The 26,154-nt window shown below is 39.9% G+C and overlaps 1 protein-coding gene across 1 annotated transcript; it reads right to left on the bottom strand.

Annotated features, from left to right (window-relative positions):
* Nucleotides 1–8,048: 8,048 nt before the first annotated feature.
* On the bottom strand, nt 8,049–9,059 carry LOC139320705 (myosin-6-like). The gene has a single exon (XM_070949140.1). It carries the CDS (start codon nt 9,057–9,059, stop codon nt 8,049–8,051), a length of 1,011 nt encoding a protein of 336 aa, XP_070805241.1.
* Nucleotides 9,060–26,154: the final 17,095 nt, after the last annotated feature.

The following is a 26,154-nucleotide window of genomic DNA, read 5'->3' as shown; positions in this document are numbered from 1 at the left end:
TCCTGTTCTCTTATTGGAATATTTTTTGTTAACATTTTAATTTTTGTCATATTTAATTTAAATCCTGATAATTTCCCGTATTCATCTAATTCTTTCAATACTTTTGGCCCTGTTATTGATGGATCCTCCATTATCAACACAACATCATCGGCAAAAGCTTGAATCTTAAAGGTTTCATTCCTAATTTCCAATCCCCGTATCTCTTTATTTTGCCTAATTTTTCTTAGCAATACCTCCAGGGCTAATATAAATAAGAGTGGAGAAAGTGGACAGCCTTGTCTCACCCCTTTACCAATCCGGAAGGATTTAGTTACATCCCCATTCAGTAAGATAGTTGCGCTCTGTTTATCATAAATTGCTTTTATCGCATTCTCAAAATACCCCCCGAAATTCATTCTTTGGATTTGCTGGGTCAAAAATCCCCAATTTAAGTTGTCGAAAGCCTTCTGAGCATCAAGGAAGGCCATGGCCAACTGTTTCTCGGAGTGTATTTCATAGTACTCCAGCACATCCATCACCACTCTCATATTAGACCTAATTTGTCTACCGGGGAGGAACCCGTTTTGGTCGGGGTGGATCCAATTATTTAGTATTGTCTTCAACCTACCCGCTAATATTCCCATAAATATTTTATAATCCGTGTTGAGTAAGGAGATCGGCCTGTAGTTCCTTATTTGCTTGGGATCGGTACCTTCTTTTCCTACCAGTGTGATGAACGCCTCCTTCCATGATTCTGGGATCCTAGAGCCTCTCAGGGCCTCATTACATATTATCAGAAGTTTTGGTACAAGTATTTCTGCCAGATTCTGATTTTTATATAGTTCTCCTGGGAGGCCGTCAGGACCAGGTGTCTTGTTACTCTTTAATTTGGATATTACCCCCTTCAGTTCCTCTGTTGTAATTTCTCTATTTAACATTTCCCTTTCCTCCTCCTTTATCTGTGGGAGTTTCTCTTTGGCAAGGTATTGATTAATATTATTGATTGAAGTTTCCTCCTCACTATATAGTGTCTCGTAATACTGTCTGACAAACTCAAGTTTCTCCTCCTCATCCTCTAATATTCTGCCTTCTGAGTTCTCCAGACCATCTATAACACCCTTCTCTTTCTCTTTTTTTAATTTATACGATAGCCATCTCCCGGGTTTGTTTGCATTGTCGAAATTAGATTGTTTGGATTGTTTGATTTTTTTCGCCAATTCTTCCTGTTCCAGTAAATTTAATTTATGCCTTGCTGTCATCCATTGCTCTTTTATTTTAATGTCACTTGGGTCATGTTGTAGTCTCTTTTCTGTTTCTTCCAGTTGGGCCAGCAGATCCTTCTGAGCCTTTCTTTTCTCTTTATTGTTATATATATTTTGCGATATTACTAACCCTCTTAAGTAGGCTTTCATTGTATCCCAAACACATGTTAGTGGAGTTTCCTGGTTCTCATTCTCCGCAAAGAAAAATTGTAGGTCTCTCTGGAGTCTCTTAGTAAACTCTATTTCCCTAAGAATATGGGTATTTAATCTCCATCTCCTTCATTTAATCCTATTTTGACTCTTCCACTTAATCTCTAAAGGGTTGTGATCAGCCCAAACATTCGGGGTAATTTCAACCGAATGAATATGTCAGATGTAAATGCCTTATTCTCTAATGTGTAAATAATGTATATATGGAACATCAGGGGTTAACTTATTACTTGAGCTTTAATGTATTCATATTTTACCACTCCCATTCCTGGCTCCGCCCCTTGTATATAAAAGGAGCCATCCTCCCCATTTTCCTTGCTTCTATCTTGAATATTCAGCGAATATAGAATGCCTATTATGATTAAAGAGAATTATATTTAAACCTATAACTTCTATTATCTTTATTGAGTCTGATCCTGAAAATATTGCAACAAGCTGGTAGCAGAGGATGGTTAATTGACTCAATAAGTAATTAAAAATGTCCAAGAAAAATAGGCCCAACACCAGGGCCTACAGCAAAGAAATAGAAACTGATCAAGAGATGATCAACGAATCCACTAATGCGATTTCGAGAGAATCCGAAGAATACACCACTGAAGAAGAAGAACTGATGAGTGAAAATAACGACCAGGAAGAAATCGAGATAGAAAATAACGAACTCAGGTCAGAAATATTAAAAATACTAAAAAGCCAAAAGAATGATGAAAGCCTCATCGCGGACCTCCAGGAGATGCTGAGGAACAGCGGAGCAGCGAGAGAGAAAAACATCATTAAAGAAAAACCCAAAGATCAAAAAACTGTGAGTGAAATGACTACTGAGAAAATAGTTGTAAAAAAGAAAAGATGTGACCCCGCGCGAAATTTTGAACGGCAGCCATCTTGGTTTCAACGAACTTCAAAAGAGAGTGAAGCAGAGCCAATCAAAACGCTCAGTTCAAAATTTCTGGCGCGAAAAACGCTATCAGACGAAGAAAGTGAAAAAGAAGTCTCAAACTCTTCAGATGAACCAAAATCAGAAAGTGAAGACGATCTAACAAAGTCTCAAGTAGAGTCAGCAATGAAAACACTTTTTGCTGCTTTTGGGCCAAGATTGAAAATTTCTAAGACATCAACGAAGAAGCAAGCAATCAAACCGACAACTCAAGACCTGCACGCTCCCATCCTGACTTCGAAAACGACGACACCCGAGCCCAGAGAGCCATGCCGATTCCGTCCTACACCGCAGACAGAATCGAGTGCCAGCACACACAAGAGAAAGAGAAGAACCGCCGCCATCACCAAAGCCCCAAAAACCGAACCAGAGACCGACTCATCTGAAGAGGAGCGGATCGAGAGAGCTGAAATGGAGAGAACCTTCCACAACGGCGCCAAAGAAGAAATGAGCAACGCGCATGTGCAAAACTACGTAGACGACCCCGAAAGACTTGAACTGGCCAGAGAACCGCGCAGACTCGTTACAAGCATCCCAATGCCGTTCTGTAATTTCCTGCACTTGAGAGACCACGGACTGCCTCAGGTTGTAAGTAATGGACAAAATAATGTGGGGAACTTACCCAGTGACTTCCCAAAACTTAGAGTTGATGGCATTAATTTACAAGAGTGGTACCAACAGCTTCAGGTTATTTTTATGAAAGAAAATTTACTATTCTTTATAACTAGTCCTCCAAGAAGACCTTGGACTTTAAAAATAGACTGTTTACATCATAGAGCATTTTTCATAATAATTTCTAGCGTGTCTCCTGCAATGTATCATAGCATCAAACCAAACCTAACTGTATCAGAAATAATTCAATGCATGTTTAATCTATTTCACAGCGATAGCGTAGCCACAACCACAAGAATGTCTAAGGATTTCTTTTCTTCTAGAGTGAAACCAGGGGTTTCTATAAGTGAACATTTGATAAATCTAAACAAAATAAGAGCTGAGCTGCAATTGAGGGGGGAAGTGATTTCAGATCAAACTATGAAAAGTGTTATTATCAATTCACTTGATCCATCATGGGATAGCTTTATGTCACACTTAGATACCATTAATTTGGGATATTTATCAATAGAAAGTCTATCTAACAAATTGATAGCAGAAGACAATTCAAGAAAAAATCGTTCCAGTAACCAAACAGAACACAAATCTTTTAGGAAAGTAGTCTTTCAAGATAAATATAATGAGGCCTTTAGATGCCACAATTGTGGATCCAGGGAACACAGTAGAAGAGACTGTCCCAAAGTCCCAAGGGAGAGACATAGGCCAGAATATAGGAGCAAATACAATTACAGACAATCTTCCACAGATAGACACAAATATAGAAGCCCACCAAACTACAGAGAAAGTAGAGGGGGTAGAGAAAATTCAAAAGAGAGAAAATCTGGGTCACTAAATGGGCTAAATAAACAAGACAGCACCAAAACACAACAAGATGAGAACAATAATTGGCTTATTGATTCTGGTGCAACAAATCACACCACTAATAACAAAAGTATATTATCTTCATTTACAGAAGATAAGTTTGTGATAAAGGTAGCTAATCAAGAAAAGGTTCAAGTATTAGGCAGAGGAAATGTGACCTTGCCTGGTTTAGGGAAAATAGAGGGGGTATTATTAATCCCAGAAATACCTCACAACATACTAAGTGCTATAAAACTAAGCAGAGAATCTGACATCAATATAGTTTTCTCAAAGGGGAAAGCAACTATAGAAAAGAACAAAACAAATGTAGGCACTGTGATGATAAAAGGGGGTCTACCCTATCTGATAACCAAAGAAAGATGGTTACATAACATTGATTCAAATATGGAAGATTGTATTGAAGCAGATGATGAAAATGTCAGTAACAGTGACAATGATGAATGTAAAATAACTCATGATAACAAAAATACACACAATGAGAAGAAACCAAAAATAGGTAAACCAATTCATGATGAGTGTGCTCATATCTTACATAGGAAGTTAGGACATGCAAGCTTTCCTGTAGTACAAAAAATGACTGAACACGCAGAAGGTGTAAAAATAAAAAATTGTGAAAATTATTTAGAATGCTCAGTATGTAAATCCACCAAACTAAAAACCAGTCCTAGACCAAAAAAATCTAACAGATCAACTAACAATATTTTTGATTTGGTACATATGGACTTAGTTGGTCCATTAACTCCATCAATTACCTATAGAAAACGTTACTTCCTAACAATAGTGGATGATTACAGTCGCTATGGTTTTGTTTACACATTAAAGCACAAGGATGAAACCTTTCAGAAATTTAAGGAATTCTACAAACGCATAGAAACACAACATAATATCAGAATAAAACAAATTATGACAGATAGGGGATGTGAATTCATGTCTAAAGAATTCTCCCAATGGTTAAAGGATAGAGGGATGCTACATTTCACGTCCAATCCATTTTCTGCCTTTCAAAATGGGATTGCAGAGAGAAAGAACTCCACACTACAAACCATGATTAGATGCACATTAGAGGATGCTGGTTTAGGCAAACAATTTTGGTCAGAAGCCTTACATTATTCAAATTACACTCAAAATAGAACATGGTCCAGTATTGTGAATAAGACACCATATGAGGTGATGTACAATAGAAAACCTAAATTAGCACACATGCACATATTTGGAGTTACTGCAGACGTGCACATACCTAAACAATTGAGGAGAAAGGGAGAAAACGTATCCAGGAGATTAAGATTCATGGGATACGAAACTGGAACCAAAGGGTACAGATTCATCGATAATAATAACAAATTTATAGTATCCAGAACAGCTGTGTTTCATGAGCAGGCCAATTGGTCTAAGTTGCACCTTAATGAAATTTTTCCTAATAAAAGCAAAGATAATATATCTTGCGAGGAAGGAACAACAGAAAATCAAAATATTAACAAAAGTAAGAACAAAACCAAAACTTGGACAAATAGTCAGCATAAAATAAAGACAGACACATTAACAAAAAAGGAAGCCAGATATTTGCATGACAACCATAGCAAACCTGAAAGAAATATTAGAAATAATAGAAACCAAATACCAAATAAATACAAAGATTATATTATGCATATGGATGGAGAACAAATAACACCTAATACATATGAGGAAGTATTGAAACTTCCCCGTGAAGAAAGAGAAAAATGGGAACTAGCTATGGAAAAAGAAATGAAAAGTTTACAAGGATTAAATGTATTCACACCTGCGATCGCACCTAAGGATAAAACAATTATAGGTACCAGGTGGATTTATAAAATTAAGAATTTAGAAGGAGGTAATACCTTATACAAGGCCAGACTAGTTGCACAAGGTTATGCACAAAAATATCCAGAAGACTATACTGACACATATTCACCCACAGTGAGAACAGAGAGTGTCAAAACAGCTCTTGTAGTAGCATCTGCACTCAATCTAGACGTGTTTCAATATGACATACAGACTGCATACTTACATGCAAAATTAGATAAGGAAATATATGTAAGAGCACCACACAGTCAATACACTAATAAGAACGAAATTTGGTTACTAAATAAGAGTCTGTACGGATTGAAGCAATCTGGCAAAAGATGGTACGATTGTTTGGTAAAAGTACTAAAGACCATGGATTTCAACGCCACCACTGCTGATAACTGTTTCTTTGTAAAAAAGAGTAATGATCATATTGAATTTGTATTAATTTATGTGGATGATATTTTATATATTGGAAAGCATAAAGAGAGCAGGGAAATCTTTGTAAATAAGTTAAACGAACACTTCTCATTGAAATCACTAGGTAGAGTGAATAAATACCTTGGTGTACAAATTAACAAAACAAAAAGGGGATTCAAACTTACTCAAAAAGATAAAATCATTGAACTCCTAAACAAATGTAACTTAAATAATGCCAAAACATGTGACACACCTATGCAAACTGATTTTCTTAGAAACAATGATGAATCTTCCCCTGAGTTTAAAGACAACACATTTTACAGATCAGTTATAGGTTCACTCCTTTATATATCTAATTGGACTAGGCCAGATATTGCATTACCTCTCAATTTATTGTCAAGATATGTTAGCAAACCAACCTTGTATCATTGGGAAGCTGTCAAAAGAATTTTAAGATATCTGAAAAGTACATTAGATTTTTGTTTAATATTGGAACCCAATAATGACAAAGAACCAAAAATTACTTGTTATGCTGATGCAGATTGGGCTGGTGATACATCATGCAGAAAGAGTACCTCTGGTTATGTTTTTCTATTGAACGATTGTCCAGTTTACTGGTATACTGGTAAACAAGAACTGGTAGCCACCTCTACCACAGAAGCAGAATATGTTTGCTTGTCTAAAGCTGCAAATAACCTTGTATGGTTCAATGATTTGATCACAGATGTTTGGGAGAAACCTACTTTACCATTTATTATGCATGAAGATAATAAAGCGGCCATTGAAATTTCTAGATCCGATGCAATTGGACAAAGGTCCAGGCATATTGATATAAAATTTAAGCACGTGAGACAACTATCTCAAGACGGATTCATCAAAGCAATACATTGTGATACTTCTGAACAATTAGCTGACATATTAACAAAACCCTTACCTTCTAAACAACACAAATATTTAACTTCTAAATTATATGTATTATATTGTCCTGAATCTGAATGTAACTGGTGTTGTATAACGAACCGGCATTTAGAGGGGGATTTGTCAGATGTAAATGCCTTATTCTCTAATGTGTAAATAATGTATATATGGAACATCAGGGGTTAACTTATTACTTGAGCTTTAATGTATTCATATTTTACCACTCCCATTCCTGGCTCCGCCCCTTGTATATAAAAGGAGCCATCCTCCCCATTTTCCTTGCTTCTATCTTGAATATTCAGCGAATATAGAATGCCTATTATGATTAAAGAGAATTATATTTAAACCTATAACTTCTATTATCTTTATTGAGTCTGATCCTGAAAATATTGCAACAGAATATCTAACCCTAGACTTCTACTGACCCAAACCATGTCAATCCTTGACCAGGACATCTGGGGATTTGAGTAGTATGTAAATTGCTTATCGTTCAGATGTAATGTACGCCAGAGATCTTCTAGATTGTGCTCATCAACCAAATCAAAAAAGGTTTTGGGGAGTTTTTCCCTTGTGGTCTTTTTCTTTATTCCACTCTTGTGGTCAACCTCTGGGTTTACTACCCCATTGAAGTCCCCGATAATACAAATATTTGTATGTTCCAATTCATCTATTTTGTTGCTTAATTTCCTCTAGAATTCTCCTAGGTTTCTGTTTGGAGCATAAATGGCTACTACTAAAATTGGGATACTACCCCTCTTAATTTCAATTGCAAGAAATCTCCCTTTATCATCTGAATATTTAAATTCAGCAGCAATTCCTTTTTTTTACATATAACGCTACCCCCCCTTTTTTTTTCTCTCTGCTAGAGAGGTAAAGCATTTGCCAAATTTCTCAAATTCCAAATATTTCCTCTCCTCTTTCTTTATGTGGACTTCTTGAAGGCAAATTATTTCCGGATTAAGTTTGATCAATTTTGAAAAAATATGTTTTCTCTTCCCTCTGTTGTTTAAACCATTTACATTAACAGACAACAATTTCCAGCCCTCCATTGTCTAGCTAACTACGTAGTTTTTGTTTATATTTACAGCTCTTTGTGGTCTTTGCTTCTTTCCTGTAGTTTCTTTGGCTTCCTTCTCTTCTAACTCCTTATCCTCTAGTATTCCTTCCTTGGACTTTTTTAACTGTACATTGATCTCTTCCTGGGAAGCTATATCCAGTTCCTCCTTGCTACTTTGACCTTCCCCCTCACCTCTCAGTTGGTCCAAAAGTTCTTGTGCGGAGACTAGACTGTCGATCTTAATCCGTTTCCCTTGCCAGGTGATGAGCATTCCCTCTGGTATAAGCCATCTAAAGGGAATGCTTCTCTTGTTTAATTGTATCTCCAGGAACCTGTAGTCCCTTCTCAGATCTCGAACCCTCTTAGGAACTTGTTTCAGTACTATTACTTCTTTGCCTTTAAAATTTACAGGTTCATCTCTTACTATATTGTATACCACATCTTTCACTTTCCTTAGGGCAAATCTGACATGAACTTCTCGAGGGAGTTTATTCCTCCTGGCATAGTTGGTTTTCACCCTGTAAATTTCATCCAGCTTCTTTATAATATCGTCTTTATCTTGTTGTAGGATTCCAGCTATTAAGTCCACCATAACAGCGCCCAGATCTTCATCTTTTTCCTCAACCACATTCTGGAAACGAAGGTAAAAAGCTGCCCGATCCATCTCGAGTTGGATAATAGAGTCTTCCAACTCCCTATTCTGTGCCATCAATTTCTGGTTGATCGAGTCAAGGTTTCTCTCATTTTGCTCCACTCTCGTCTCGACCTTCTTTATCTTTTTCTCATTGTTATGGATGGACTCCTGGATCTCACTCATTTTCTGATCGATAGAGTGAATATCAGATTTAAGTTCAACATGATTGTTAGTCATTTTTTCTTGTAACAGGAGCATCGTTTCTTGAATAGTTGACAAGGTCACTTGTATCGCTTGAATGGTTGGTAACATTGCTGACTTATCCGCTTTTGTTAGCACCTCAGTGGATTTTTGCTGAGCTGGAGAGGACATTGTTAATACAGGGTTGGATGATGTTTTCTTCCCAGTCTTAAATACTGCCGATGAAATGCTTGTCATCTCCTTTAAGATTCTCTTCTGGTTTGTCAAAATTACCTCGATGTTCTTCCAAATTATCATCCACTATCCTCTCTTCTAATAGCAAGATTCACTTAATAATTCACTTAATTCATCTAATCCTAAATTTACCCAATTTTCCTGTCCACACACAACAGTTCATACAAATATTATTATACGAAATTATATATAAATAAGCTAAATATGATTACTAAGTGCTCATTCCAATTATGATCAAGGTTATATCTATATATAAAATTAAGTATAGTTAATTAATCCAAATCTATATATCAAATACACTCTATTATAGATGACGAATGAGACTTCGTCGAAACTTTGCCAAGAAACCTCCAATTTTACGCGGGAGAAAACCCGAATAACCAAAGACCTACATACAAACACCAGCGAAAACCTCAGAAAACAAATATTGTACCTCTACGGGGAGGATATCCACCATCTGACCAGGACCTATGAAAAACTTGAAGTCCAAAGAGCTTCCATTTTATGTGACCTCGCATTCCTACGCAACTGTCGTGATCTAAATTTAATCCCCACATGCTTCAAATTGAAATACCACTCCAACTCTGCAGCCACCAAACGCATCCTGAAAAGAACAGAATTGGCCCTAATCAGAAATGAACTTCACAGGACTTCCGGTTTGCGAGCCTCGGCGACGGCGGTGTTTCTTTAAAGACCGCCAGCCCCGCCGCCTGTAGAGCCGCCCCGCGATCGAGGAGCGGCTCGAAAACTCCGAAATCTTGAAGATTGAAGGAGAAGAGACAGCAGGGCACAGGTTGAGCCCCTGTAACCCCCCAGGGAATTGTTTCTGGGGAGGAAACAGGCGTGGCTCCCTTCCAACCTGCTGAAACTCCGGGCAGCGTGGGACGTTTCTGCTAATCAGCAGAACAAGCCGGCTGCAGCAAACGTTTAAAGTGAAAGGAACCAACCTTAATAAGCAGCGGAAATACCAACTTGAATCTAGAAACTTGAATCGCAAGTATTAGTACTTTGTTGACTTTTTAACTTAAAAGGAAAAGCGAGTGAGTGAAAGTGATTTGAAAAAAACATGGCGCTCAGCATTTGAGTTAACGAGCTAGTGAGAGTGGATTTGTGAAGTCATCCTGCTTTGTTACAAAGTTACAAAGTTGCTACAAAGTTGCTCCATTTAAAGAAAAATTCCCTTTTTTTATAATTTGACTTTGTTTTACTTCAGTCTCTATTTGACTAAACCTGGGGGACTTTTTTAGAAGTCTCTGTGGAGGTGGAAAAGGAAAAAGAACCCCCCTTTTCAGAAAAACTAGCCTACGTGGCAGGATGGCTTCAAAGAAGCAGGAAGGAAAGGAAACACAGCTTCCTCCTGCTCAACAGATACAGACTCAAAAAAAAAGATTTTGATATTGAACATTTAAAAGAATTTATTTCTAAAGCTTTGGATGATAACTTTCAAAAATCTCAACAGGAAATAGATGATAAACTTCAAAAATCTCAACAGGAAATCATGCAGGAAATTAATGAAATTAAAGATATGGTGAAACAGGATTATGGCAAGGTGACTAAAAAAATATCAGAGGTGGCGTCTGGCCTTGGAGAATTTATTATTAAAGTTGATTCTAAAGTGGATGAACTTAAATCAGAAGTCAATGTTAAGATGAAAGACAATGATTATAAAATTTCTGAAGTTGATGATAAAATGCAGAGAGTTGAAAACGAAATTGTTATGATGCAATTCAGGGCAATGGAATTTGCCATAAGGTTACGAGGAATCAGAGAGGATGATAAAGACAACTGCCTAGAGATGTGGTTATATACTTCACGGATAGAGCAATAAGAAATGATATCCTGCAAAAATCTTTTCTTACTTCTGTGCAAGTGGGGGGTGCACAAATTGGAATCTACAAGGAACTACCACCTAAAATGCTGAAAGCCAGAAAAGATTTTGGCTTTCTTGTAAAAGAACTGCAAAAACAAGAGATACCATTTCGATGGGATGCCCCAACTGGCATAATTTTGAAATATAAGGGAGAAAGACACCGTTTGAATACTGTGGAGAAGGCGGAGCATTTTTATACTACTATTTTTAAAGAAAGAACACCATCTCCACGTACATCTACAGTTCTGGAGATTAAGGAGAGTGACAAGAAGCAGCTTCAACAAGAACCGCAAGAACAGCCAAAACAGGTGGAGCTAGAGGAAACGCAGGGTGCAGAAGGAGGTTTCTTGGATGAGCCCCTGTTGGAATCTTCCCCAATCTTGGATCCGGTTCGGATGGCTGAGGTTAAGGACCAGCGCATAACTCGTGCAAAATCTAAGCAACTTAAAGAAAAGCAACAACAACAGGAAAGACAAGACAAAAAGGGAGCTAAGAGTACCACACAAGAGATTGGAGCCATGGGGGGAGCGAGACCGAAGATTCCGGAAGATATTCGGTTATTCTGCTCGTCACTCTATAAAGATAAAGATGACGATTAAGTGTTTATCTTGGAATGTGAATGGGTTGAACTTGGCACAGAAAAGGAAGAAGTTATTTGCATATTTGAGACAATTTAATAATGATATAATTTGTTTACAAGAAACTCATATCACAACTCAAGATCAAAAATACTTGATAAATTCCAAATTAGGCACACATTTTATATCTTCAACCTCGCAAAAAAAGAATGGTGTGGTTATTTATGTAAATAAAAGATTAACAGCTAAAATTATAGAAGCAGATGAAGATGGTAGGTTTATAGCAATCGAATTGCTTACAGTGAATGGCCAAATTCTTTTGATTGGAATTTATGCTCCCAACCAACAACAGGATCATTTTTATAAAATGTTACATACCAAAATATTGCAATGGGACTATAGATCTATTTTAATAATGGGAGACTGGAATGGAGTAATTGATTCTAAATTAGATAAAAAGAGTTTGGCGAAATCCAGGATTAGACTACCACAGACTTTTTTTGATATGAAGGAAGACCTGGAATTAAAAGATATTTGGAGAATACATAATCCAAAAGAACTGGATTATACTTTTTTTTCTGATAGACATAGATCCTTCTCTAGGATTGACTTTATTTTGTTGTCAGATGATTTACTTGTTAAGACAAAAAGAACAAAGATTTTTCCAAGAATTTTGTCCGACCATAGCCCAGTATGGATAGAAATTGAGATGGGTAAGATTGAACAACGTTCTTGGAGAATGAATGAAAACTTGTTCAGATATGAAAAAAACATAATAGAACTTAAAAAGCACTTGAAAGAATTTTTTGAAATAAACTTGAATAAAGGTACCCCAATCGAAATTGTGTGGGATGCCAGCAAAGCATATATGAGAGGGGTGCTTATCTACATGAACTCTAAATACAAAATGAATCGACAAAAGAGAAGACTTGAATTGGAAATAGAAATAAAGAATAAAGAACAGCTACTTATTAAAAACCCAACAGATGAAAGAATACGTGGTGTTATAAAACTTCTGAAAGATCAATTTCAAATGCTTATGGCGGAACAAGTTGCAACAAATTTATAATATGCGAAGCATAATACTTTTTGTAATGCCAATAAACCGGGCAGATGGTTGGCTTACACTTTAAGAAAAAAGCAGAGTACACGGACTATTGATAATATTGATATTGGAGGGAAAGAAATTTTTCAACAAAAATTAATTAAAGAAGCTTTTGTGGACTATTACACTAAACTATATGCTAAAGATGATGTGCAGAATGGCCTTATAGAAAAATATTTAGATAATAAAAGAGTCACAAAAATTACAGACCAACAAAAGGAAAGAATGAATTATCCTATAACAGAGGAGGAGATAATGGCGGCAATTAAACAATTAAAAACAGCTAAAGCTCCTGGAACTGATGGCTTGACAGCAGTGTATTATAAAACTTTGCAAACAGAAATGGTGGAACAGCTTAGAGATTTGTTTTGTTATATTCAACAAGGGGGTAAAATACCCCCATCATGGACAACAGCATATATTTCTTTGATACCAAAAGAACAAGCAGGTCCTAAAAAACCGGAGAATTATAGACCAATATCTCTTCTTAATACTGATTATAAAATTTATGCAAAAGTACTAGCCAACAGGCTGATGCCAGTAATTCAAAAGGTGATTCATGATGACCAAGCGGGATTTATCAAGGGTAGATACATGAAGGATAATGTAAGGCAAGTAATAGATTTATTGGAATATCTTGAGAGGAATAAACAGATACCTGCAGTGCTGGTCTTTTTGGATGCGGAAAAGGCCTTTGACAGAGTGGATTGGAATTTTCTATTAAAGACTTTAAAAAAGATGGACTTTGGGGACCAATTTATACAGGCGGTTTCAGCAATTTACCAAGAGCAAAAGGCACAGATTATTATTAATGGAAGTTTGACAACAGAGTTTAAAATCGAAAAAGGAACAAGACAGGGATGTCCGTTATCCCCATTGTTATTTATTTTAACACTAGAAGTCTTGTTAAATACAATACGGGACTCTAATATCTTGAAAGGTATAACGATAAGGCAAGAGGATTACAGAATAAAAGCATTTGCAGATGATCTGGTTGTTACCCTAACACAGCCAATGGAATCAATAATCCAGATGAAGGACATTATACAAGACTATGGTAAAGTTTCAGGTTTTAGATTGAATCAGAAAAAAACTAAGATGATAGTTAAAAATATGACACAAGATCGTAAACATGAGCTTGAAAGGAGGGCAGGTTTTGAGATTGTACCTAAGGTAAAATATCTAGGAGTTCAGGTTGCAGAATTAAATATGAAATTGTTTCAAAATAATTATGAGGTTTTGTGGTGAGAGGTGCAGAAAGATATGGAGACTTGGAAAAAACTGCAGCTGTCTTTACTTGGAAGAATAGCAGCAGTTAAGATGAACATTTTGCCAAGATTTCTTTTTTTGTTTCAAATGATTCCGGTGCTCAAAAGCGATAAGCAACTGAAAGTCTGGCAAACTGGAGTGAACAAGTTTGTCTGGAATGAGAAAAAACCGAGAGTGAAATTGAAAATTATGCAAGATGTTCCAGAAAGGGGAGGTCTTAAACTTCCAAACCTACAGTTATATTACGAAGCAGCAGCTTTGACTTCAGCAAGTGATTGGTTTGGAAGGAAAAAGACTGGAATATTGAATATTGAAAGTTTTGATCTTGAATTTGGATGGCATGCTTACTTATTTTATGATAACAAAGTGGATAAAGTATTTAAAAGCCATATACTTAGAGACTCTTTGATGAGAGTTTGGAAGAAGCACCGATTCAAATGGGATTATAAAATACCGTTATGGCTGGATCTTGGTCATATTATGTGGAATACAAATATAATGTCACTCGGGGGGTTTTTATACAAAGAGGTTCTTTTTACAGATGCGGGCAGATGGCAGTTGAAGACACTACAGACACTGTTGGACGAAGGGATTATCTTAACTTGGTTACAATATAATCAATTACAATTGAGATGGAGAGAGGACCAAAAAACTGGTATTATGTTGCATGAGGAAGAATTGGTTAGACATATAAAAGAGAAAGGTCCAATGCATATCAAAAGGCTTTACAATGTTTTGTTGGAAAGGGATTCAGAAACTGAACTGGTTAAAGACTGTATGATTAAGTGGGCACAAAATTTTGAGGAGCCAGTGATGTTGGAAACATGGGAAAAAATTTGGGTCCAGAATGTTAAATTTACACAGTCGCAGAATCTGAGGGAAAATTTCTATAAAATGTTTTATAGATGGCATTTAGACCCCAAAAAATTGTCGTGTATGTACCCCAATGTTCAGCCAAAATGTTGCAGATGTGATTGTTTAGATGCTACATATTATCATGTTTGGTGGACTTGTAGGAAAGTTAAGGCTTTTTGGATAAAAATTTGGTGGGTCATGCAGAATGTTTTGAAGAAAAAAATTCAATTTTCTCCACAACTGTTTTTATTGGGTATAGTTAAGGGTTTTACTAAGGGTGAAACAAAGTTGATATTGTACATGATAACAGCTGCAAGATTATTGATAGGTAAATATTGGAAGAATGAAGTTTTGCCCACGATTGAGGAATGGACTTTGAAGATGGCCAGTTTTGCAGAGATGGCGAAGATCTCAGCATTTTTAAAAGACTGTTCACAAGAGACCTATGAATGGGAATGAAAAAAGTGGATAGATTATGTTCAGAACAAATATCAAACTAGGAAGTATCAAATAGCTTTTAATTGAAAATAATATCTTAAGATAGAAATATTTTAGTGTAATGAAGATGAAAATTTACAAGAAGGAGGGAGGGGTTCAAGTTTTATATAAGTTTTATATCAAGGGTTTTTTTTTACCTGATATAAGTACATTGTGTGGAAGTCCGGGGGGGAGGGGAGGGTTAGGGAGGGATAGGGAGGTTGGGAAGTTTGGGGTGGGTAGGGGGGGGGGAAAGGGGTGAAAATGTAATTGTAAAACTTTTGCAATAAAAAAAAAAAAGAAATGAACTTCACACAAAAAGATTCCTCCTAGACCAAATCAACAAAGATCTCCTCACACTTCACCTCAAACTCAGCAACAAGATCCACCCCGCACTTTGGGACAAATCCAAACAACTCACTGTCTGGAGAGCCGAAACACAGACCACCTTCAAGACAGACACACACACTAACAAACTCCGAAGACTACAAGAACACCAGAAACAAACCCCTCCTCCCTCACAGCCACACATGAAACAAACAGTGCATAACATCTCAGATAGTATCCTCACCAAAGCCGAAACCAATGTCCTTTCCAAAGGATTCAACTTTGCAGTCGCTCCCAAACACATCCCCACTGAAACCATTATATGCGGAGTTGAAACCAGCCTGACCAAAGTCAACCCCGATGACGCTAACAGAATCAGACTCGAAATCACCAACATCCTCTGCACCAGCAAGCCACCCAAAAGCAACTTACCCAAAGAGGAACAGACAGCACTACTTAACCTGAAAAAAGACACTAGCATAATAATCCTACCAGCAGACAAGGGAAACGCCACAGTGGTTATGAACACATCTGACTACCAAACCAAATTAACCAACCTACTCCAAGACTCCACATACAAACCCCTAAACACAGATCCCACCACCTACCTGGAAAAAACCACTAGATCCAAAATAAAAGCCTCTCCCATCAGCGAAGAGATCCAGCAAAGAATCATTCCCAGAGAGAAATCATCCAGATGCCCTAAGCTCTATGGTCTCCCCAAGATACACAAAGAAGGAACCCCACTTAGACCCATAGTCAGCTCCATAGGCTCACCTCTACAAAACCTAGCTAAATTTCTCGCCAAACAACTACAGCCCTATGCAGAATCCATCAACTCACATGTAAAAAAACTCATTCCAGTTCATAGAGATCATAAAGAAACAAAACTTGCAGCCCAGCGACCTACTCGTGAGCTTCAATGTCATATCCCTCTTCACCCAAGTGCCAATCAAAGAAGCCTTAACAGCTATCCAAAACAAATATAACCCCCCCAAGCATATCCTAGATCTGACCAACCACTGCCTATCCAACACATACTTCATCTATAACGGACAAAAATACAAACAAATAGAAGGAGCACCCATGGGATCACCCCTCTCACCTGGCATTGCTAACCTCCACATGGAACACTTTGAAACCCAAGCTCTAGAAAAATCTGATCACAAACCCAAACTCTGGCTCAGATACGTAGACGACACCTTCATAATCTGGTCACATGGGAAAGAAAAACTGGACAACTTCCTCACACACCTCAACAGCCTACACCCCAAAATACAGTTCACCATGGAAACAGAAGCGAACAACCAACTTCCCTTCCTGGATGTCTTAGTCTACAAAAAATCCAATGGCTCCCTAGGACACACCATCTACCAGAAGAAAACACACACAAACCGCTATCTGCATGCACTCTCACACCACCACCCAGCACAGATCAACTCCGTAGCCAAGACACTCATCTCCAGAACAAAACGCTTAGCTGACGAACAACACCTAAAAAACGAACTACACACTCTCACTAACGTACTAACATCCAATGGATTCCAAAGAAATAAGATTACCAACCTAATTCAAAAAGAAATCCCCACTAAAATCCAAGACAGAGAACAAGAAAACAGCAAAGCCCTCCTCCCATACATAAAAGGCACCACAGACAGAATCAGCAAGATCCTCCACAAACACAACATCAAGACAGCATTCTGCACAAACCGAAAAATATCCACCATCCTAAGGAACCCCAAAGACAAAATTGAGTTAGAAAATCAAGGAGTATATGAAATCCCATGCACCGCCTGCCCCACCACATACATCGGACAAACCAACAGAAGAATAAGTGCACGCATTGAAGAACACTGATCTGTCCCCGTCCACACACACACACAAACACAGCCAGCCGAGGGTTAAGGAAACACTTTGGCACACACCCAGGTCTTTATCTCCAACTTGGCAGCGATTTACACACCATCTGCCAAGTGCGTTTATTTCCACAAAACAGAAAGATAAGATACTTAGCGTACAAAAGTCCAATCAGAATAATATTTCTCTCAGCAGTTTCCGGACGAGGCTTTAGTGACTATCCAAGGTTTACTTTTGTTCGTCACAAGGATCACTGGCCACCACCCTCTATTATATAGTCTCTGGGGTGTGGTCCAGTGACTTAGTTCTAATCCCTAGCACGCCTCCTGAGCTGCTGCAATCGTTTATCACGCCTTCGGAGGCATGCGTCCAGGAATGATGTTTATCCTTCGCTCTCATCTGAGCCACCTGTCTCCCTGCTAATCTCCTCTCCCTCGGCTGGCACCTGAGACAGTGCCAGAGGGGAGGGGCCTGGAGAGGGAGGCCTGGCTGACTCCTCTTCCTCATGCTCGGAGCTTTCTTCCTCCGATGGGACAGGCTCAGAGGGCGGGGCCACAACAAACACAAGAACTCAGTTAGAAAAGAGGAACCAACTTCTTCCCTGGTCCAACATCTCAAAGCCACAGGACATGATATTGACTTTAAAAAGACCAGAACTATCGCCAAAACTGAACACTTTAACAGCAGAATAATCAGAGAAGCCATCGAGATAGAACAATGTCCACACAGCATGAATAAACAAGATGATACCTCCCGCCTGCCAGCCATTTGGAAACCCACCCTTATTGAGAAACGAGTCCCTAACACAAAGAATGACACCAGACCCACACTCACGAGAGCCACACAGGATGTAGCCACCACACATCCATGCAGAAAGCAGACTCAAACCCACACTGATGATCAGGCACGACCCCAGACCAGAAGCCAGACCACAGCTGCATCATTACCACTTTAAACCCCTCCAATCCATACATGAAGCAGACTGACACCCAACATGAAGAGATGGCACGGCCACGAACACGAAGCCAAACAATAGCAACACAGCTCACCAGCTCAAATCCCCCTGTTACTCAGACTAACCCGAGCACAACCAAGCCCCCACCTAAACAGAACACACACCCATCCAATCAGAGCACAGCCAACCCCCCATCCAATCAGAGCACAGCCAAACCCCCAACCAATCAGAACACACCTCCACCCAATCAGAACACAGCCAAGCTCCCACCCAATCAGCTCCCACTCCCACTGACAGTTAAAAGAAAGAAACAGCTGCGATCACACACATTGCTCCTAGAAGCACGAAGCCGAGAACACCAGCCTGAAGATGACGAATGAGACTTCGTCGAAACGTTGCCAAGACACCTCCAATTTTACGCCAGAGAAAACCTGAATATCCAAAGACCTACATACAAACACCCGCAAAAACCTCAGAAAACATATGTTTTCGCGGGTGTTTGTATGTAGGTCTTTGGTTATTCGGGTTTTCTCCCGTGTAAAATTGGAAGTGGATAACAAAGACCTACATATATATGCGAAAACCACTCACGAAATCTCCAGAACCATAAAGCCTACAAATTTGAAATTTGCCACATATGTTCCTCTTGGTGTCAGGTTTCGGTTCTATCTTAAAATAAGTTTAATTTTCAAGCGCAGTCTCTAATGAATCATTTTTTATTAAGAACAGAAATAAGCCGACATCCCTGATTCTAATTGCAGCCAAACTGGCCCCTCCTTCCAACCCCCTCCTCTTCCGCTCTCCAACCCCAATGTCCCATTGGCCAACATGCATATCCATCTCTACATCCCGGCACGTTCTTTTCACAGGAATGTAGCCCCCCCCTCCTCGTCTCCCAGGAAACCCTATCTGTACACACACAAAACTAGGTAAAAGTTCATCTCAGCAATAAATCAAGCTCCTGCTTCATCTTGTTATGTCAGCGCTGGAAGAGAGCCTAATTTGGAACGCTGACATCCGGCCCCTCTCCCTTCACTTCTGCGACATCACCTATCCCATAGGGAAAACACATTAAGATTAGTCTCATCAGTCCCTCCCTGACTGTGCACCCCCCCCTCCCGGCTTTCCCGGGTGGTCTGCATGGAATCTTGCTATAAGGCGATCAGCTTGGATGTTTGCGCTCTTCACCCAGGAAGCCTCTGACAATGGGTAACCCTTCCATTTAATTAAGTACTGAAGGCGCCCCCTGTGCCATCTTGAATCAAGAATCCGCTGCACTTCGTAGTGCGTTTGGCCCCCAACAACCAGGGGCCCAGGGGGTTCACGTGGTGTCGGCCTTAAAGTAGACCCCACTACAGGTTTTAGAAGGCTACTGTGAAAAACGGGGTGAATTTTCCCCAAAAGCCGTGGCAACTGCAATTGCACTGTAACGGGGTTGATTATTTTTATTATAGGAAATGGTCCTATAAATTTTGGGCCCAATTTCCTGCTCGGGAGTCTAAGTCTCAAGTACTTGGTGGAGAGGTAAACTTTCTCTCCCAGCTGAAATGGTCTTTGGGGAGTTCGGTGCTTGTCTGCTTGGTCCTTATAAGATTGAGCCGCCTTTGCCAGCGCCCTCTTAACATTTTCCCAAGTTTGTCTCAACATTGCCATCCAGTCGGTCAAACTGACTGAGGAAGGGGGCTCCCTCGGGTATTCTGGCATGGGAACAAAATCCATGCCACTCACTATTTTGAACGGGGTTAGCCCCGTGCTGCTGTGGACAGCATTATTATATGCAACCTCCGCAAAAGATAGGAGGTCTGTCAAAGGTTTGGCAATCTTCGCAAACGAGGGGATGAATTGTCTGTAGAAATTCGCAAAACCTAGAAAACTTTGCAGTTGTCTGCGGGTGCGAGGGGGCTGCCATTGTAGAACTGATTGGACCTTGGCTGGGTCCATCTCTATCCCCTCATTTGATACTCAGTAGCCCAGGTAGTCTAGCCGTGATTGGTGGAAATCGCATTTTGGCAGTTTGACATATAGGTTTGCCCGTAGCAGTTTTTCCAGTACTTGGCGGACGAGGGGTATATGTTCGTCTATGGTCTCCGTGTAGATAAGAATATCGTCCAGGTAGACGAGGACCCCTTTGTAAAGGTGTTCATGTAAGACTTCGTTTATTAACTGCATGAACACTGCCGGGGCTCCTTGCAATCCAAAAGGCATTACTTTAAACTGGAAACTACCCAGGGGGCAGTTGAATGCTGTTTTCCATTCATCTCCTGCCCTTATGCGTACTCGGTAATAAGCTTCTCGAAGGTCTAGTTTGGTGAAAACCTTCCCTTTAGCTAGGTGGGCTAACATGTCTTTCATGAGGGGGAGGGGGTACAAGTTGTGTACGCAAACAGCATTGATACTTCGAAAGTCGACCACCAGTCTCATGGAGCCGTCCTTTTTCTCTTTAAACATGACCGGCGCCGCTACCCTTGGTTTCACTGGCTCAATAAATCCCCTTTGTAAGTTTTTGTCTATGTAGTCCCGCATTTCCTGCATTTCTCGGGGCGTCATAGCATACATTTTAGGTTTGGGTAGTTTCGCTCCTGGGATAATCTCGATGGCACAATCGGTCTCGCGGTGGGGGGGCAGAATGTCACACTCGGCCTCGCTGAATACCCCTGCAAGGTCTTGGTACTCCCTTGGGATCTGGTTTGCATTACAAGCGGTGGTGGGTGCGGCTGCCAATTGTTTTGCTGCACCTTCTGGGAGGGGCCCTTGTGTTGGTGGTGTTTTCTTCTGTAGTGGAGGGCTGCTTTGGGGTTTCAGCGTGGGAGGGAATTCTTCTGGTCGGGGCGGCAGGGGTTGGGGCCCCTTTGCTATTCTCAGCCTGCGGGTTCCCTCTTGCCACCAAATGATTGGGCCCCATTTGTCGAGCCATGAGAGTCCCAATATGACTGGTTCTGTCATCTTGGGGGCTATTATGAAGCGGATCGTCTCCCAGTGATCTGCGAGTTCTAGTCTCACGGGTTCAGTCAAATGTGTGGCATATGTTCCTCCCACTAGGGACCCATCAACTTGCTCGAAGCGAATTGGTTGTTTGAGCTGTTTAGCTCGGATTCCCAATTTTAGAACTGTGGGTAGGTTGATTAGGCACCGTGTGCTACCCGAGTCTATTAGGGCTTGGAAAGTCTCTTGGGCCCCTGTTTTGGGGGCTGTTAGGCGTATGGGGAAAAGAAAAGGGTGGACGGGTCCACTCACCATCGGGTCATCCTCGCCTTCGTCTTCCGTGTCATAGGGTTCGGGGAACTGATCTCTCTCATCTGGGATTCCTCTGGTTTCGGTCAGATGAGCGAAGAACTCAGGGATTTGGAGAGCTTCCTGCAGTACGTGGGTGACGCGCTTGGGCCCTCGTTCCGGCCGTGCTTTGGGTGGTGGATCGGGTCCCGGTCTAGGCGTTCCACATCTTGCTGCTATGTGGCCGCTTCCCCCACATCTGTAGCATTTCAGTGGGCTCCGTGGGGCAGTTGGTCTGTAGGAGGGCTGTGATGTTGGGGTTTCTCGCCTATTGAGTGGCCCCTGGTCTGGTCGGCCTCTCTCCTTTCCCTCTGGTGGTTTTGACGTGTCACTCGCCCGCAGCCCTCTGTCGACTTTTATCGCTACCCGGAACCATTCAGCGAGTCGGTTTGGGATGTCACGATAGGCAGTCACTTGGGAAATTCTTTTATCTAGGCTTGTTCTAAAAAAATACACCAGCAATCGCTCTGGTAGGGGAGGCAGTGTCCCAATGACTCTCCTGAATTCACGGATATGCTCTCTGATAGGCTTCCCCCTCTGCATTAGGTTTCTGAGCTCGTCTTCCACATAGGGGTCCTCCTCCTCCTCCTCATAATGGGCTCTCAATAGTTGCAAGAACCCATCCGCATCTTGTAGCTGGGGGGCCCTGTATTTGTAGAGTGATGCTGACCACCTCTTTGCTTCTCCCTCCAGCCCTTCCGAGATAGCATTCACTAGGGCTCTGGGGAAAGGGTAGAGGTGTCCGAACCGCTCTATGTATATCTCAGCTGAATCGAGGAATTGGGCGAGGTTGTCTGGGTCACCATCGAACTTCCCTCTGAACTGGGGTGGTTCCTCCCTCTCTGCCCTCTCCTCTCTGTGCTGAGCTCTGGAGGGCCAGCCTTGGAGTTGGTAGTCCTTTGCCTCGTCTCTCATCCTGGGGTGGGGAGGTGCTACCTTGTCTGGGCTTCGCTGCCATTCCCATCCCCAGCTTGCCCTTCCCAATTCACTTAGGGGTTTTTCTTTATCTTTTACCTTTGTATTTTCCAAGTTGGCTGGAATCACGACCACTTCTGCTCCTCCCGTTTCTTGAAGCAGGCTTTCCTCCGAGGGCTTGGCTTCAGCCATAGTCCGTCCGACCAGATGTCTGGGAGGGAACGGGATGATTTAAACTCAGCCAGCCTGGATTTGGAGGAGAGTTTGGCTGTCTGTCAGGTTTCGGTTCTATCTTAAAATAAGTTTCATTTTCAAGCGCAGTCTCTAATGAATCATTTTTTATTAAGAACAGAAATAAGCCGACATCCCTGATTCTAATTGCAGCCAAACTGGCCCCTCCTTCCAACCCCCTCCTCTTCCGCTCTCCAACCCCAATGTCCCATTGGCCAACATGCATATCCATCTCTACATCCCGGCACGTTCTTTTCACAGGAATGTAGCCCCCCCTCCTCGTCTCCCAGGAAACCCTATCTGTACATACACAAAACTAGGTAAAAGTTCATCTCAGCAATAAATCAAGCTCCTGCTTCATCTTGTTATGTCAGCGCTGGAAGAGAGCCTAATTTGGAACGCTGACACTTGGCTTATAAAATAGGATTTTTCCTCTTGGCTTCTAAAAAAGAATTTTTCGAAATAACCATCAGAGCCTTATTATTTCCTAGATTATTCTAACATGCTCTGATGTTAATTAGTTAGACGTTCTATTCCCCCTCCCAACTTGAAAATAACTCTGGAGAGAATGGGATAGCATAGGACAGGCTTCTGTGGGGCAAGCCTCATGGAGAGAAGGGGCTAGAAAGCCTGAGGGAGAGAAGGGAATAGGATAAGAGACGTTTCTGTGGGGCAAGGCTGAGGGAGAGAAGGGGAGAGGCTTCTATGGGGCAAGCTTGAGGGAGAGTAGGGATTAGGAAAGGATCTATGGGGCAAGCCTGAGGAAGAGAAGTGGAGAGGAAAGGCCGATCATAACTACTCATTACTTTTCAAACTCTAAGTGTTGATTTATCAAGCCCGATCACATAGTTTCGTAGCGGAGCCCGGGTATTCAGCTAATATATATATACATACATACATATATACATATAATTTTAAAATATAAAATATATTTTATAAAAAATATAAAATATATAAAAATTGCATTTAAAATTTTATCCAGAAACTTTTCTTACAAATAATTCTATTCATCCATCTAATTCGGAAGTGTTATCTAATACCTGTTCTTTTTCTTCTTCACTTTCTCTTTTACTACTTTGGGTGGGTAAAGTTCTGGTTCTTGCTCTTCTGGTGGCTTCAAGCATTATTAATTGATGTTGTTGTAATGTGTCTTTGATGTTGTCTCTCCATCTTCTTCTGAGTCTGCCTCATATTCTTTGATGTTCTCTTTTTATATATGTCTTGTATGATATGCAATCCCAAGACATCCCCTCCAGGTGAGGAAACCACTTTATTCACTGTTTTTGTATGTAGTTTCGGATATGTTCTATGCCAATTCATTCTCTTATGGTCTCATTTCTGATTTTATCTCAAATGTTCATTCCAGCAGCTTTTGTCAAACATCTCATTTCTGTGATGATTAACTTTTGTCTATGTTTTATTGTAAATGTCCATGTTTAGCACTGGAAATAAAAGGTGGGGATAAATATGCTTTGTATAAGATGCTTCTTTGCACTGATCAGTGCTGCCTTATGATGTAGGAGTGGAGCTAGTTGTCCCAATACTTGGTTTTCCTTACTGCATTGTATATTAATCTCTTTGTCATTTTACTATCTCCGGTGAATGTTGTTCCTGGATATTTAAACCATGATGCTTGTTTTATGCTTGTTCCCTCAATTACTGTTTTTAAGGTAAGATTTTTTTCTTCTGATTGCCATTACTTCTCTTTTCTCTTTGCCGATTCTCATATTATTTGTCTCACATTCTTGGTTCATGGCTGTAAGGTGTTCTTATTTGTACATGCTATCAATGTGTCATAACTGTACCTCACATCTGCTTTTTGCAATTGTTTTGGTACCAGTCTGCCATGATTTCTAGGGGGAGGGGGAGAGGGAACACTTGGAGGGGAAAGTGAAAGTTAAGAAAGTGAACATGGCTACCCGAGACACCCTCTCAAGGTCTCTGCATGATGAGAAGAATGCAGCTGCAAGCCAGCCTATAGTCAGAGTGGCAGTTTCCAAAACATCTTTGAAATTGATTGGACAGTGGGGGGAGGGGACAGATCAGCAATGGGAAATGCATAAACAGGGGAAAGTTTTCACTTGGGATTTTGGCATGCAAATCTCAGTTCTGGCTTTGAATTACTGTATTTCACTTGGCTTTTAATTAGGGATACCTTACTCAGCCCGATAGTATTAAGGATTGTTTTTACTTAGAAGCCTAAATTGAGGCAGGTATGACACAATGTCTGATAATCTGCAAAAAGTAGTTCATTAATATTTATTTTCATTTTTAAGTTTAGCTTCTTTGCTTATGCTATCAATATAGGTGATAAACAATAGTGGTGATAGTACACATCCCTGTTTTACCCTGTATGTTACTGTGAAGGGTTCTGATGTTCCTTGGTTTGTTCTAACTACACTTCTGCAATCATTGTAAGAGCTTTTGCATATTCTAATAAGATATTCACTTATTCGATATTGGATCAATGTTTATCATAGCAATTTCCTATCAACTATAACAAGTGCTTTCTCTTGGTCTATAAATACAACAAAGAGATACTTTTTCTATAATCTTTTCTATTTGTTGATTAAGCATAACATCGCATCTGTGCAGCTTCTACTTTTTCTAAAACCCATCTGCTTTTCTTCTAGTTGTGATCTTAATCTCATTTCTATTATCTTGCATATATTTTCCCTACATGGCTCAAGAGTAAGGTGTCTCAACATTGTGTGCATTCTCATTTGCTTCCTTTGTTTTTTCACAGTGATATTATTATTACTTGTTGCCCATCAATAGTTACTTGTGTTCATGCTGCATTAAAAATTCTATGTAGTCATCTGATGCTGCTTTCCTTTACTGCTTGAATTATTTTTGTTGGTAGCCCATCTATTCCTGTTGCTTTGTATAGTGGTGACTTTTTAATAACACTTACTACTTCATCAATCACTATTTATGGCTCAAGCTTGTTATTTTGTGTTCATGTATTGCATCTTCATTATACTCGCCTGAGGGCTTGAGGAGCTCTTTGAAGTGTCCTCTCTACCTTTCTATGACTTCTGATGATTCTATTAGTAGCCTTGTGTTCTTGTCATTGATCATCTCTATGAGGTTATAATTCTCCTCTCTTTTCCATACTTTGAAAAACATTTAGCAGGTTAATTTTTCTTTATCTGTTAATGTTTTTCCAAACCACTCCCAGGATTTTTGTTTTGCCTTCTTGATTATCCTGTTGGTATCTCTGTATTACAATCTGCATCTTATTTAATTTTCTTCTTTCCCTGATTTTATCCAACATTTGAATAACTCTTTTTTTCAGGTTTATTGCTTCTTTAACCTCCATA

The sequence above is a fragment of the Pituophis catenifer genome, unplaced genomic scaffold, assembly GCF_029215685.1.
Source record: "Pituophis catenifer annectens isolate HBS135680 unplaced genomic scaffold, rPitCat1.0.hap2 SCAF_8, whole genome shotgun sequence".
In the NCBI taxonomy this organism is placed as follows: Eukaryota; Metazoa; Chordata; class Lepidosauria; order Squamata; family Colubridae; genus Pituophis; species Pituophis catenifer.
The sequence above is the reverse complement of the archived record's forward strand: the minus strand, read 5'-3'. Positions and strand labels throughout refer to the sequence as shown.

Bases quoted from the DNA above. Each gene is read 5' to 3' on its own strand.
- LOC139320705 (XM_070949140.1), bottom strand. From the start codon at position 9,059: ATGTCCTCTCCAGCTCAGCAAAAATCCACTGAGGTGCTAACAAAAGCG.